General features: G+C 39.5%; 1 protein-coding gene across 1 annotated transcript in view; it reads right to left on the bottom strand.

Annotated features, from left to right (window-relative positions):
- kiaa1109 (KIAA1109) overlaps positions 1-14719 on the bottom strand; it is a gene marked incomplete at its 5' end in the record, with an annotated part of 74668 nt that overhangs the window by 30579 nt on the left and 29370 nt on the right. Inside the window, 15 exons of the mRNA XM_079262349.1 lie at positions 782-993; positions 1664-1832; positions 1926-2114; positions 2219-2316; positions 2850-2955; positions 3746-3990; positions 4190-4425; positions 4824-5030; positions 6735-6828; positions 6927-7190; positions 7760-7958; positions 10012-10585; positions 10676-10851; positions 11255-11439; positions 13371-13520. Coding sequence (XP_079118475.1) covers positions 782-993; positions 1664-1832; positions 1926-2114; positions 2219-2316; positions 2850-2955; positions 3746-3990; positions 4190-4425; positions 4824-5030; positions 6735-6828; positions 6927-7190; positions 7760-7958; positions 10012-10585; positions 10676-10851; positions 11255-11439; positions 13371-13520 — 3104 coding nt within the window. The remainder of the gene's footprint in view (positions 1-781; positions 994-1663; positions 1833-1925; positions 2115-2218; positions 2317-2849; positions 2956-3745; positions 3991-4189; positions 4426-4823; positions 5031-6734; positions 6829-6926; positions 7191-7759; positions 7959-10011; positions 10586-10675; positions 10852-11254; positions 11440-13370; positions 13521-14719) is intronic.

The raw sequence follows: 14719 nt of genomic DNA, 5'->3' as shown, positions 1-14719 counted from the left end.
TAAAAGGAAAATAAAAACATTTCCCAAACGGAATTAACTTTTTTTTTTTTATTTGCCAAAAACCTTTTTTTTTTCCCTTTTGTTCCACATGTATCTGCTCCAGAACATCAGCAGATCTCCTGCTGAACATCACAACTGTACCCACAAAAAGACCACAAGTAGAAAAAGACAATGGTAAAAGCCATCATCTTTACATTATTTAGACTATTTTATCTTTAGATTATTTGCATGCATCTATGTACATCCATTTTTAACAATATAAAAAACAGTGAGGTGGGATTTTACTGTTTTCACGTTTACTGGGATGGTAGAGGACGCACTGATGTCAGAACTAATGAGAAATTCTCTTTATGTATAATCAATTCATGCTTCACCAAATTACAGCTAAATTAATCTTGTAAACATGAAATATGCTGCAGCCGCTAATTAATCCATATTTGTATCAAATGCAGCAGTTACATAATTAAATATTTTAGCAAACTAAGTCAGCAATTAGTTCAGTTTAGAAAATAAACATAAACAGGAAAATTTGATTCACGTTTTCAAACAAATATAAAAACCCTAAGTCTATAAACAAACCTTGATTTAAATGGATGCTGATGAAAATCAGGACTGAAAGAACATCAAGCCGCTAACCTGCTATTTATTCAATTTAAAAAGAAGCTAAATATGTCAACACTGACATGAACACGTCAACATTAACGTGTAAAAACTCTAAATGTTGCTTTACAGTTCTGGAGGGGATGACTTCTCAAACTCAAAACCAAATTCTGCAGATTACCTGGGATGTGTTGGTAATTGGGAGGCATATACCCAGGTCGTTGACAGTCAGCTGCAGGAAGAGGGTGCTGAACGCCTGGGCGGACGTTTGTTGGATGCCTGGCAGCTTGTCCACCACCTCTTTAGTGGCCATGTGAATGTCCTTGTTTAGGGCCATGCGCTGCTCGTTCCAGTTGTCATAGGCTGCCTTGTAATTCAACCAAAAGAGCACAGCTGCAGGACGGTGGGGAAGAAAGAGAGCAAATTTAGATCCTGAATGTTGTATAAACAAGTTACATGAAGGGTTGAAATTTTCATGTGCCAAAGTTTCACATGCAAAACCTGTAAAATACTCTTTCAGTGTGAAAATGTTACACAAGATTCTTCTCTGAAGTTGTTTTTGACATGTTGGGCACAAAAACAGCAATAATGAGCAGTACTAAAGTACAAAACCTCGTGCTCCCTTTGTTTTATTGTACTGCCACTAATCAAAGTTTAATCTAATGCCAATTAATGCCATTTTTTGCACACTTGCAACAAATAGCTTCTGTTTTTTATTGATTTAAATGACATTTTTATTTATTCACAATTATTTATTAACTATTATTCATATCAATTGTTTCATATTATTACTTTACACTTTATTTCATATCCAATTTAATTCCAGTCTTATAAACTTCATATATTCCACTTTTTAGGTATAAATCTATATAAATACAGGTATTAATGTGTTTCCAGGACAAAAAACCTACACACAACTTTGTGAACCTTCATGCAGCTTTAGGATATGTAGGTGTCTAAGAACAGCCTTCAATCCAATACAGATACAAATTTATTGATGCTTCAAAAATAAATACTGATGCTTTTTAAAACAGCGAAGATGTAGACAAAAGGGAAAGTGAACCTCGGTCAAATGCCACCGGCTGAGCAAAAACAATGGGCCTGTTGAGCGTTATGAGTACGGCCTCTTTGTCCGAAGAGCCGCTGATTTCCTCCTGCAGAGCATTCCGCAGACCGATCCGAGTTCGGAAGTACGCCACCTGGTGGAAGTCAGAGCCGGCTTCTTCATACACCTGTGAGGTGAAAAGGAAGGGAAAATGTACATCAGAAATCTGGGATAAGAGACGACGGTCTGAAGCTTCAGTACGGAAGAAGCTTATCTGCACCTGATGTTTGACTATCTGTCCGAGGGCCAGGTTCAGGTCCACCTGACATTTGCCAAACAGTTTGAGGTAACTGCTGCTGCCACCTGGCTGTGCTTTGCACTGGATCCTGTTGGATAGCTCCAGCTCAATCAGACCTGTCTCAAATCGCACAGCTCGCATAGAAGGAGTGGTCGCTGTCATCTGGATCCCCTGTTAACACAACAACGTCACTCAGAAAATTCCTCTGTGATTTACATGACTTTTAATTATTTAAAGCTGCTTCTCCTAAAAAAAAAAAAACCTGAATGTGATACCTTAAACATGAGACTGAGAGAATAAAGCAGGATTTTGGGCTTGTCTGCATCTGTTGAAGTGTCGTGCTCGTTCCACAGTGGGATGGGTTGCTCTCCTCCTGTAAGAGAAAAAAAAGAAAACATCAGAAATGCTTCGCTCAGTTCAAACAGTAGGTAGTTAAAATGTGATTTAAGGGATAAAAGTGTTTCGTTGCAGCTGCATTTTAAAGTCTAGTCTCTAGTTGTGTACGTTCAATTCACAAATGAAGGCTACGCGCTCATTCTTCACCCTAAAATGGCGTCAAGCCTCCAGATATCTGTCGTTTGGGCAATTACATCGATCAGGCTTAGTGAGTTAAACAAACTACCATCAATCCTGCTGTGGAAATAAACATGACTGGATTTGTGGCAGTGCCTAAGGCAGTGTTGTGCTGGAAAATAGGATTATTTTTAGCATCTTAAAGCAGCAACTGCAGGCTACAGAGAGCTTTCAGGAACACTCAGATGTTTAAGATTAGATTAACTTTATTGATCCGAGAGGGAAGCTGGGTCACTGAAGTAGAACAGGGAAATGATGGTTTGGATAACAGATTTTTAGTACAAATCTGTATAAATGATTTGTGAAAAAGTTTCATAGTTGAAGTTACAGTACCTGAAACCTTCTGAATGACTTCATTGACTTCCTTCATGAAAACCTTCTGAAGGAAAACAAGGTGGTTGAGCAGGTCTGTGGTCAGGTTGTGCTCAAATGAACCGATCTGTGCATCAGAGAGGAAGGAAAATATAAAGCTCAGGAGGAAGAGCAGTTGTCCTTCAACTGGTAAGTTGGGGGATCGATTCCAGGCTTCCCCTGAAATGCCGAAGTGTCTAGGGCAAGACACTGAACCCCAAACTGCCCCCCGATGTGCCTATCGGGGTATGAGTGTGTTGAGTGAGTGTGTGTGTGAATGGGTGAATGTGACAAGTAGTGTAAAGCGCTTTGAGTGGTCTGTATGACTAGAAAAGTGGTCTGTATGACTAGAAAAGTGGTCTGTATGACTAGAAAAGCGCTATAGAAGTACAAGTCCATTTACCATTTACCAAACCTTTGCCTTTATAGAAGAGCATCCTCTCAGGAAATGTCAGTAATTCTGTTTCTTAACACTTATGAATGAATGGGTATCTGGTTCAGCGGTTCAGTTTCTTTAGATGTGAACATCAACACCTTGCTTTCCAGAGTTAAATCCAGGATTAGTTCCTGCTGTTCTTTAAATCTATGCAAATACTTGCTTGTTAAAATGTCAATCCTTTTAATATGAAATATTGGTGATATAATCTCTAAAACTGCTCTGAAGCATCTCCTCAATGAAATAGACATCATCTAGCACGCTGTTATCTCTTGCTCTCTCTGAAGCCCTAACCCATCACTATGATCGCTTTTCAAATGACCATCACTGCATTACTGTAGACAGATCTATTGGCATGTTCTGATTATTCATTAAATCCTTCAATTATAAAACTAGTTACAAAAAAGTTAAATAAAAAGGATAAACAATATAAGGTTCTTACTTCAGCCACACAACGCAGGTAGTTGCCCTGCAGGTAGTTTCCCTGCTTAGTTGGAAAGTCATCTGGTGCCCAGCCTTGATCGGAGTGGCTCTCATGGTCCTCCATGATGTACTCTCCAGACATAGTGACCGGAGGCAGAGTGAGGCTGGCTGATGGCGACATGGTGGACATGTCCACTGGGGACACTTTGGATTGGAAACAGAGTCTGTGGTTTGGCAGCTCAAAGGTGAAACTGGTTTGTGCTCCTAAACACCAGAGGATAAGAGGTTTATAAGTACTTTAAATTTAGTCAGAATTGGTTGTGCACAAAACAGATATTTAGACAAGATTTATCCAGATGTGTGTATGTGTGTGTGTGTGTGTGTGTGTGTGTGTGTGTGTGTGTGGTGGTGGTGGTGGTGGTGGTGGTGGTATTGAAATCAAAGCCAGACACAAATTACACACCTGTCATGCCGTGGCTCTTCATGCGGCCCATTTTGTACTCGGCTTTCAGTGAGGGCAACAGTGCGGCCCCGATGGTGATGCCATCCATCATGGCGCTGAACTTGAGGACTATGGGCTTCTTCTCCAATCCTTCAGGCAGCTGCGGGAACTCATTGGCCTCAACAGGGGTCTGATTAATGCTGGATGTTTTGTCAGATGGTTGTGGCGTTGGGGTATCCTCTCTATTTGGTGGTTGGCTGAAGAAAAAAATAAAATCAAACAATACGACTTCCTGATTAGCAGTTTCTGAACATGACATGAGATGTTTTGCCTCATCAGTCTTAAAACTTACAGGAAACATGAAGAACTGCTGCTACTGTTTCTTCAGTTTAGTGATGTGTTATTATTCAGAGCTTTGCAGAAAATGGCTCACATTGCAGGAAATCTCAAATTAGAGGCAAGTCCTTTAATATCCCTAGCACACCTATAACGCTATAAATGTATTAGCATAATTCAGCCTATCACCATGGAAACAGGCTTTGAAAGCAGGCGACAGAGTGGAATGCTGCATTAACTTGTCAACTGTGCAGATGTGAGACTGTTGAGTGATTTTTTTTTTTTTATGAACAACTAAAGACAAATGTGGGAGACTTACACGTTTGAAGGCTGACGGATAAGGTCAGAGATCTGTTTAGAGAGCTGGTGGGAGCTGCGCACCATCATGCTGTGCAGAGTTGCCGGATGCTGAGGAATGTTTATCATAATAGCTCCCACTTTGAAGACAGCAGCATTGTTGGTCTTAAGTCCCCGCTGGGCGCTGTACAGCGCCTGAGATTTGGCGATGTTGCATTTGACGACCGTCCTGAAACACAAGGTGGACTTGGAATGAGGGACAGGGTTGAAACTTTAACACTGAGACAACGTGGACTTATGAATGAATGTGGGATCATTTAAACGACATCAGACATTGACAGATCATGCAGATTCAGGACCGCATTCCTTTTTTAAGAGGGCAAAATGGGAAGAATGAGCAATCATGACAATGATTATTTATGAGATCACAAATGCTTGGTCTCCTGTGTGGATATTCCCTTCCAAACAAGTGTTTTTCAACTGAAATAAACATAAATCCATCAAACTGCAAGACATTTCAGTATTTTGTTTGGTTAAAAACAAAATCAGAAAACAAAAAATATACTTAAAGCAAAGCCACAGGATTTATCTAAGTAATTGGTTAAGTATTTGCTATGAATTTAATTATTCTGTGATGTGAGTATATCTTATGGTGATTTTTTTTTTTTTTTTTTTTAAGCAAAAACGAAAAATTTGGTGGTTCTTCTTCTGCACTCTTTAAATATAACACTACAATGACAGGCCACATTAAAATGGGAGAAATTGTATCAAAAAATGTCAGGATTTAGATATACTAAGACCATTTTTTAAATGGTGAGTAACGTTTGCAATAATATTTACATTAGAAGATTAACTAATACCAGCTAAACCAAATAACAGGCCAACTTCTGCTTATGTGAAAAAAATTTTTTTGCAAGTTTTCAACCAATAACAGTGGTTTCGTTTACACAGACATGACTGAATAAGCCTTCGGAAACTGCACACGGAAAATACGAGTGGAACACAAGTGATTGAGACAAATGAAGGATTTGGTTTACTGACGCATGAGGGGCCTAAATGGAAGCATTAACATACAGAAACTCTTGTTTAGCAGTGCTGGTGGGAGATGTTGGGAAATCCTCCAGTCTATGCAAGTAGCGCAAAGAGAAAGAAATTTAGGGAAAAAAGAGAAAGGAGAGAAATAAGTGTGAAACAGCTCCAAGACATTAAAGTGAAATAAGCTCTCCAAAGTCTCAAGTAAAAAAATGTAATTTAGTCAGCTCATCTGCCACAGAACATGACTTAGACATCTGTTAGAATCAAACAGTCACAACATGCGGTAAACAACCCAGAAAATAGAGAAAATAACCTTTGGATAGTCATGCAGTCTAAACTGATTGCAGTCAAGTCATCCTTTGGCTTAAATGACAAATAGGTTTCTGTATGTTTCTGTCAGTGGTTCCAAGTCGTCTTGACGTTGACTGTCAGGTTGGAGGACATCCATGCTCTGTGTGTGAACACATTCTGTTTTCTTTACAAATTAAGGATTTATTAATATATAACAAACATCCATCCTTGCTCAGGTGGCTATTTCTGGAATATTTACATTTATATGTCAAAATAAATCACAACAAATAAAATCAAATACAATTAAAATAGAAAAAAAAAATTTTTTCTAAAATTAATCATTTTTTATTTATTTTTTATTTAATTTTTTTTTAAAACTTTAATTTTTTTTTTTAAATAATTGTTTTAAAATTTTATTTTAAAACAATTATTTTTTTAAAATACCTAAATAAAAACTCCAACGACCAAAACAGACAGAATTAGTTCAATTTTTATCTTTCAGAGCATTAGGAACAACATACTTAAAGGTTTTGAGTGATTTTTTTAACTCCTATATATACTAAAATGTTTTATTTACTGTCTGAATTGAAGAAGAGTTTGCACGTACTGAATGTCGGGTGTGATGCCCTCCAGCAGAACGATGTTTACTCCTCCTATGTGAGCTGACGCGCACGTCTCTGTCATTTTCTGATGAAGAATATCTGCAGACAAAAGGCCGTAAGAAGAAACATCACATCAGATGCAACTTGCGGTGCATGTGAAACCTCATCATCTGGAAAAATGACAGTCCAGATCTCACCTTTCATCTTCTCCTTAAGGGTGAAGCTTCCGTGGATCTTCTTCAGTTCTGCCTCCATAGTCAGCCCGCCAATATCTGCCTCCAGGTGTGTGCGGTTCACCATGCCGATGCCAAACACGATGAGCGTGACGTGCTGCGGCTCGGAGCTCACCAGGCTGCGACGCCTCCCCCCCGCCCCCATCGGCTTGTTGGGTGTGGCGGGTTCCTGCTGCTCGTTCTCGAAGATCACTTTACAGAATGATTCAGATGGACGACGCCCGCCTTCTGCAGAAACGTCGACAGGAAAGAACACATTTATTTCTACATTTTCTTAAATTTACTTCAACTATTCCAATTTTAGTAAAGAATACACATAATTAAAAGTAAATAAGTGCATTTTGAGGTTTACTTTACTTCAATTTTAACCCATTGCTTTCTTTTTCTACCATTACAATCTTATTTAATACCTAGTGGAGGTTTTGGAGAGATGTTGGGTCAACGCAGGAGGAAATAAAAATCTTAACAGAGTCAACATGCGGATAATTCTTAATTAATGCAACATTTGTGAAGTACTACATGACAAAGTGAGGAAATATCACATCAATAATAATAATAATAATAATAATAATAATAATAATGAATTAGAGGAAGGGGTTTGTTAGGGATTGATTAAATATGTGTGTTTAAGGAGAAAAAAGACAGATCATTTTAAGTGAAGACGCATCTCATGACGACATAAAAAAAAACCAAAAAAAAACAACAACACTGATGTAGATCGATGAAAGTGGTAGTAAAGAGTGGAAAAAAAAAGTCTGAAACTCAGAACGGGCTGAGTGTCGGAGGCTGATTTCCACCTGAAAGGCAGTTCTCCGGGGAGCTTTTCTCCAGGATGCCAGTGGGATCCGATATGAGGGAGTAGAAGTTGAGCAGCTTGTACATGTTCTGCCAACATTCTGCTGACGGCTCACTCTGCTCTGACACTGTGATGGAGTCCGAGTCGTCCATCTGGATCGCCATGTGGTCAGCCACGTCACGGGAGCCCTTCCTTGACACCTGAAGACGTGACGCAAGTTATGAAGCAAACAAAACTACCACAATATGCGTCAAACGGCTGAAGGGTCAACGAACAACCTTCCTGTCTTAATTCCTTAAGACACCGCTGTTATAATGACGAGCTTATGTGACGCTTATGCAGAACTTTTAGTGATATTACAGAAGGCAGCTGGTGCAGAAGGAGTCTAAAATCCTAAGTGTTTTAGTTGATGTTGGCTGAGAGGCTTTTATTATCTGTTGGCTCCATCTAGGGTTTGTGGAAAGAAAATGTCTTTTAGCTTCTCAAGGAATTTTGTTATTTCACCCGTTGTATTGACGACAGTTTGACAAGTTGTGGATCAAAACAAGGCAACTGGACTTTTCGCCTTTATAAGGGCCTAAAATGGCCTTTTCTCTTTATTCTCAGTTTAACCAATATATGGTATGTCAGTGTTTATACAGCTTAGGATGAGTCTTTATTTCCTGTTAATCCCATACTGTTTTGTTTATTCCTGACATATTTGATGCTGCATTTTAATCTCTCTCATATTAATTATGTATATCAGCAGCTTTGAAATTTATATATGCACACACACAAGCTTTTAGTTCAAAGCTTTGTAAAATCAACAATTGCAGAAGAGCTCCCCCTTTATATGCGACGCAGAAAGCCGCAACGCTGCCAAACATCATAGATGCAACTTGTGCAACTTCTAAGGTATGCAGACAAATGCTATATAAAGGCTATATATTATATAGCCTTTGTATATATAATACAAAGGCTATATAATATATCTATTATAACAATCGTGAAAATATACACATACAATAGCAGAGCATGGAAATGTGTGGTTCACACAATGCTCATCTCTACGACACTTTCATGTGTGGATGAGAACGTCACTTTTCTTGATAAGACTGTGACTACTTGTTGTGCCCTGATTAGCATGTGCTGGTCTGACAGGCGCTGAGTCAAAACATGAAGGACTCGCTATACATTTAAAAAACACTAACAGATTAAACAAGTTTGTTTTTAACCCTTTCATGCATAGTGGCCACACAGTGGACACATATTTACAAGCTTTTTTTCTTGCATATTCATGAATGAGGATGGTATTTTTGTAAATAAACCACTTCAGTGGATGTTAGCGAGTCATCCAATTCATTTCCACTCACTGGAGAATAAATACATTTGTGATATAATTGAACATAATTTAATTACACAAGTTTGCATTTGTGATAAATAAAAAAAGAAAATGATACAGCTATATTTTAAAGATATTTACATAATATAATTATGATTATATATTAGTCTATAAATATTTTACAGCTATATTAAATAAAAAGTCATGATAAATTCTAAATATTACTAATAAACAAAAAAGTATCATTGCATATGTCTGTAGAGGTAATACTGAATTTAAAATATGTTGCATTGTTTTTTATTCATTCAGGCATGAAATGGTTAATATATTTTTTATTTTTAGGGTTAAGGTTAGCTAACCCTGCTTGCACATATTTATTTTCTTTCTGTCTCATTTCTACCACTTATTTTGCATCCAAAAGATGCCTAAACTGAGTAATCCTGCGAAGTTAGACATCTGTGTTTTCCAAATATATAAGTACTGGTAGTTTCTTCAGGGCCGGATTAAAAGTGCACAGGCTCCTGGGCCCACAATGTTCCAGGGGCCCCCTTCCCCACCGCAACATTGTGAAAATTGTGAATGATACACTTTGAAACGACATCTCTCCACCAGTGGTACCAATAGCAATACACGAGACACTGTGGTGTAACTATCTTCTATGTACATTTTGTTTTATGTCTAAACTGTTGCTGTTTTCCCTACGTGGGCCCCACAAGGGCCCTAAGTGGGTGTGGGCCCTTGGGCCTGTGCCCACAATGTGCATCGGATAATCCAACCTTGAGTTTCTATGCCTCTTTTTCACTCATTCCTTCTAATTTTTAAAATTTTAATCGGGTGAAGCCGCAAACAGACGCAGGTTAATTAGCTTTCACAGTGGTGACTCCTGACCAGAAGGTCTGACATGAAGGCAAATCAGAGATGTTCACAGTTACCTTCGAAGTGCGTCGCTCTGAACGTCCGAGTGAACTGCGTCCTCTGGGCTCTCTTCTTCCCAGCGTGTCCATGCCTGATGGAGGTCCATTAGGAGGTAAACCCCCTCCTCCCGCTCCTCCTCCACCTGCTCCTCTTTTGCTCTTCAGGGTCTGGGTTCCGCTGCGACCCGCTCCGTTCAGGCTTCCCCGCGAGCTGCGGCTGAACTCTGAGGACCTGAAATGGCGGTACGGCCGGGCCTTGAAGGTCGGCGTCGGGGAGGCGGAGCCTGCGGTGTAGCGGCTCAGCTTGATGTCGGTCTGCGTGGCCTTGATGTCGTCGATCATGGTGCTGAACTGGTGAATGAGACGAACCAGGGCCATGTCCACACGCTGGCTGATGGCCTGGCAGGCGGTGGTGAAATCACAGTGAAATGTGTTGTAGTGGCGGCGGTTGAGGTCGTGGAAGGAGAGCGGAGCTGCCGTCAGGCCCTGCGGAGCACTGGTCGACTTCTCGATCACCACGGCGTTCACACTGAAGGTCTCGATCAGCAGCGCAGGCTTGAACTCAAGTGGAGGGAGGTTCACCATGCCTTGTCTGTGAGTATTAAACAAGCAGTTTATGTTTCTATTTCAAGCTCAAAACATGAGTATAAAGATGATTTCCTCAAGACAAGTATGGTTTTACCTCCTGGATCGCTTGTTTTTCCGCTCTTTAGATGTATCAGAGTCGACGATGTCTGCTCTTAGACATTCTAGGTTGCCAGAAAAAGACAGATGCTCTCCAAAATACATCTTGTAGCTGAGTGGAGTGGTATCCTGTGCCTGGATGCGTGTGTAGCTCAGTAAGGGCTTAAAAACAACCTGAAAGAGGACAAAAGTGAAATTAGGAATAGATTTTAGAAAAGGATGAACCTATGAACCTTACAGACACATGGATTCAATGCATTTATGAAATAAAATTTTTTATACCAATATTTATTCTTAATAAATGGATTCACTTGTTTAATATCAGCTCAGGTAGAAGACTCATAAAGATGCAACACTCCTTGTTTCTCTCCATAAATTTGGATTCTTAGCAGCATTTTTCTCCCTGCTACTTCATTATCCACACAAATACAAAACCTCATTAAAACAAACCAATTTGAAATCGCGTCTATAAAAACATTTCAGGGAGCTGCAGGAAGGTGAACTGATTATCAGATGAAAGACGAAGCACTAAGCACAACAACAGAACAAGGTAATAAGTCTGAGGTTTGGACGGCACCTGAGCATCAGCCAGCTGAACAGCAGCTGGACACTGGTTGCCCTCCTCGATGTCCACCATATCGTCCTGGCTTGTGCTGTGCTGGGAGTGCTGGGAATGGGTCCCGTCCAGGGTGTTCTGGTCGCTGGACAGCACTGTATTGAAGTCTGATGCTGAGGGGATGGTGGGAAGGTTACACATCCCACCTGAGGATAAAAGGCAGGTGGTGGAGTTAGGATGTGATGCATTTTATATTTTCACATACAGTGATGCTTAATTTCCTCGTTGCTAACTTTTTTTTGTTTTCTTACAGAAGCTGAAGGATGCTTTCTGTTTAACATGTTTAACAGTAGGTTGTCTAGTTTCTCTGTCTCGCTTGTACATCTGTTGTTTTGTATTTGTTTTGTATTTGTCTCCTTTTGCTTTCCTTCGCTCTCTTCTCCCCACCTTGCCCCTTCCCTTGTTTCCCCTTCTCAGTATAAACATGCACCATTAACCAAAGTGAAGAACCATAATCAAGCATCACGGGGAGCCTTAAATCCAAACATTTCCATGATGTCCATAAAGCTTCCCTCCCTTTCTTTTTATGGATTTTGGCTGGAGGTTGTGAGCAGACACACTTCAGACTTAAACACTCCAACTGCTCATAAAAGATGTTAACGGGAAATAACTGAGGTAGTTAAGGGAAAATTTATGCACATTTATAAACAAAAGGAGTGAAGAGGTTTTTCGTGAGGAACTCAAATAGGTAATTTGTTGTGCTGCCACTGGCGAGCACCTGGGTGTGTCGCTCGGACACACACACACAACCTGCGAATATACAAAATCCTCAGCACAGCTGCAGGGATACAATACATCTTCTCAGTGATCTGAATGGGAAATGACAAATAACTACAATTAAAGTAAACTACTATTCAGAGGAAGGCAGATAAATGGGAAAAGGGAAAAGAAGCAGAAGAAGGGAAAAGCAGGTTTTTAAATGCTACGAACGTGCTCTGATGTTCATAGTTCGATAGGAATTCATCAGAGAGGAAACATAACTTAGTTTCACCACTAAAACTGTGAGAGTGTAGCCTTCAGGAAACCCTGGAAGTCTTTAAAGCAAACACCGGAGTCCTATAACTGTATTACATGACCACAAATCTATGGAGTTCCCTACGCTGATGATAAAACTAACAACACAGATCCGTGTTGTTTGAGTAGCAATCAGTGTTAGCTGCACTTGTTTTCAGCATCTATTTAATTCATTCAAATTAAGCTTTATTTGTACAGCGCCACTTCACAACAGTGTCATCTCAGGGCACTTTACAGACACATCAGTTCAAGCCAGTTCCTAATGAACAGCCTAGCAAAGAGAAACCAACAGATGGAAAAGCACATGCTTTTAATTGGGATGTTTTTCAGGATACTTTATGTAAACAGAGACTTAACTTGAGTTGTTTTTTGAGAGCTAATTTTAAAAAGGAATCTGGTCTCATAATTGTTTTGGAAGTCTTTGCCAGTCCAAACAAATGCTTTCCCCTTCATATTTGATCAGACAGCCTTGTTTCTAAAGTCAGATATATCCTTCACTGGGTTAAAGGTTAAAGGGTAAAAGTGAGGCCTTAAAAACTCTTGACTTTGGTGTTTAGTTTGAGCCATATTTCTTTATACTAAATCAGATTTATAAACCGTTCAAATAACAGATACACAAGGCTCAGTATTACAAACCCACAAACTGCAGGACTGTTTGCTAGATTTACCACAGGAAGACATAAAACAAAAGGAAGGAACTTTTTACATCTACATCACACCTGCTTCCCAAAACTGTCATCGCAGCAGAGGCGACAATCACACTAATACAGCAACAGACTAACTAACAGCTAATTAGTTCACCAACAGCATCGCAACAACACTCAACAAAGCCTGACCTCCTTCTGGGCTGTTAACTGGTAGAGGTTGGTAGTTGTAGGTGTTGACAAGGAAATCCAGTGAGTCTATTAAAACAGCATTCCATGATATTTAAGCTTTGTTCACACACTGTAAATGTGTGAAGCAGTAACGACAACAGCATCAACATACACACACAAAAAAATGTAAACCTGCAGCATGTTTAATTCCCCACCCCGTTGATGATACCAAATCCCTGGTTTCTCACCAGTCTGCAGGCTGTTGTGCTGGGAGCGGTTAACTGGGGACTCCTGGACCGGAGCTCCAGTTCGGTTCCCCACAGCGTTGGACATCCAGTTGTAAAAACTGACAGAGGACGGCTCAGACAGGAGCGGGTGTTCAGTCAGCATGTCTGTCCCTGAGACAGATACAGAGAACATTGTATCGTTGCAATTCACACAGTGACCATCTGCTCTTCACAGATCCGCGCCACACTGAAGACCTTAGTAATCAACAAAGCTGCTGATACTTCAAGTATTTGACATCTTTAATAAGATTCTAAGTATTAAACTAAAGATTGGAAGATGATGATTTGACAGCTGCTAATTTATCACTATCACTCTGCAGGCAGCTCTTGCTTACTGAGATCCACTTAGAGCTTAAAAAAAACCCTGCATCTCCTGTAATTCAAAATAAACAACAAATAATCAAATATAAATTATAATAAAGCTAAATGAGTGCAAGTTCAAAGGAAGCCATACTGCAGGGATACTTAGACCCGTTTAACTTAAGGTCACAACAAACTGTGGTTTCTATCTGAGGCACCTGCAGGCTATGAAACTTCGATTCAATCATACTTAGGGGGAAATAATATTTAACGTTTTTAGAGCATGGTAAAGTGGAGGGTGTAAGAACTAACATTTAATGGTAAAGATTGGCAAAGAAATTACTTCACGCCAAGTATATTTGCAAATGGACGGAGGCCATTAGTGGCCAAAATTCATAAACATCAGTGAGTCGGTCCAGTGGCCTTGGGTACAGTGATGACTGCACTGTAAGCAGCTAATTTGAAATTATGTATAGTTGTAGTGTCTGCTTTTATTTGTATAATAATACATGGACCCAAGGCCTTGTTCCAATTCATGTCAACAAATCAAAGTAAATAGAAAGTTTTTCTTTCTCTCTCTTTTTCTCTGTACAAGGTGTTTTCTGTTTTCTCTTCTTTTCGATTCTCTTTCTGTCCCTCTTCTGTCCTCTCCGGTCCAGCAGTACACACGTTGTAATACAAACAATTATGCAAAATAAATCGAAAAATAAAGTTAAAATCCAGAATGTCAAGAGGAGCATGATGTCTGTGATGCTTCCCTTGGCAAAGTAAATTTGCCCAGCAGAACACAGCATCCAGAAATTCCATTTTGCCTGCTTGAATGGTGAACAAGACAAAAAAAAAAAAAAAGAAAAGAAAAGAGATAGAAAAACTAAAGTAAAAAGCAGTTTAAGTGCAAAACAAGATATAGTAAAATAAAACATTGTTAAAAAAAAAAAAAATCAGCATAACATGTCAGTCAACGTAACAGTTGCTTTGATTCGCTAAGATGCTTTATACTGAGGTTGCTA

Source organism: Telmatherina bonti (genome assembly GCF_933228915.1).
Source record: "Telmatherina bonti genome assembly, chromosome: 22".
Lineage (NCBI taxonomy): Eukaryota > Metazoa > Chordata > Actinopteri > Atheriniformes > Telmatherinidae > Telmatherina > Telmatherina bonti.
This window is presented reverse-complemented; position numbering and strand designations above follow the sequence as displayed.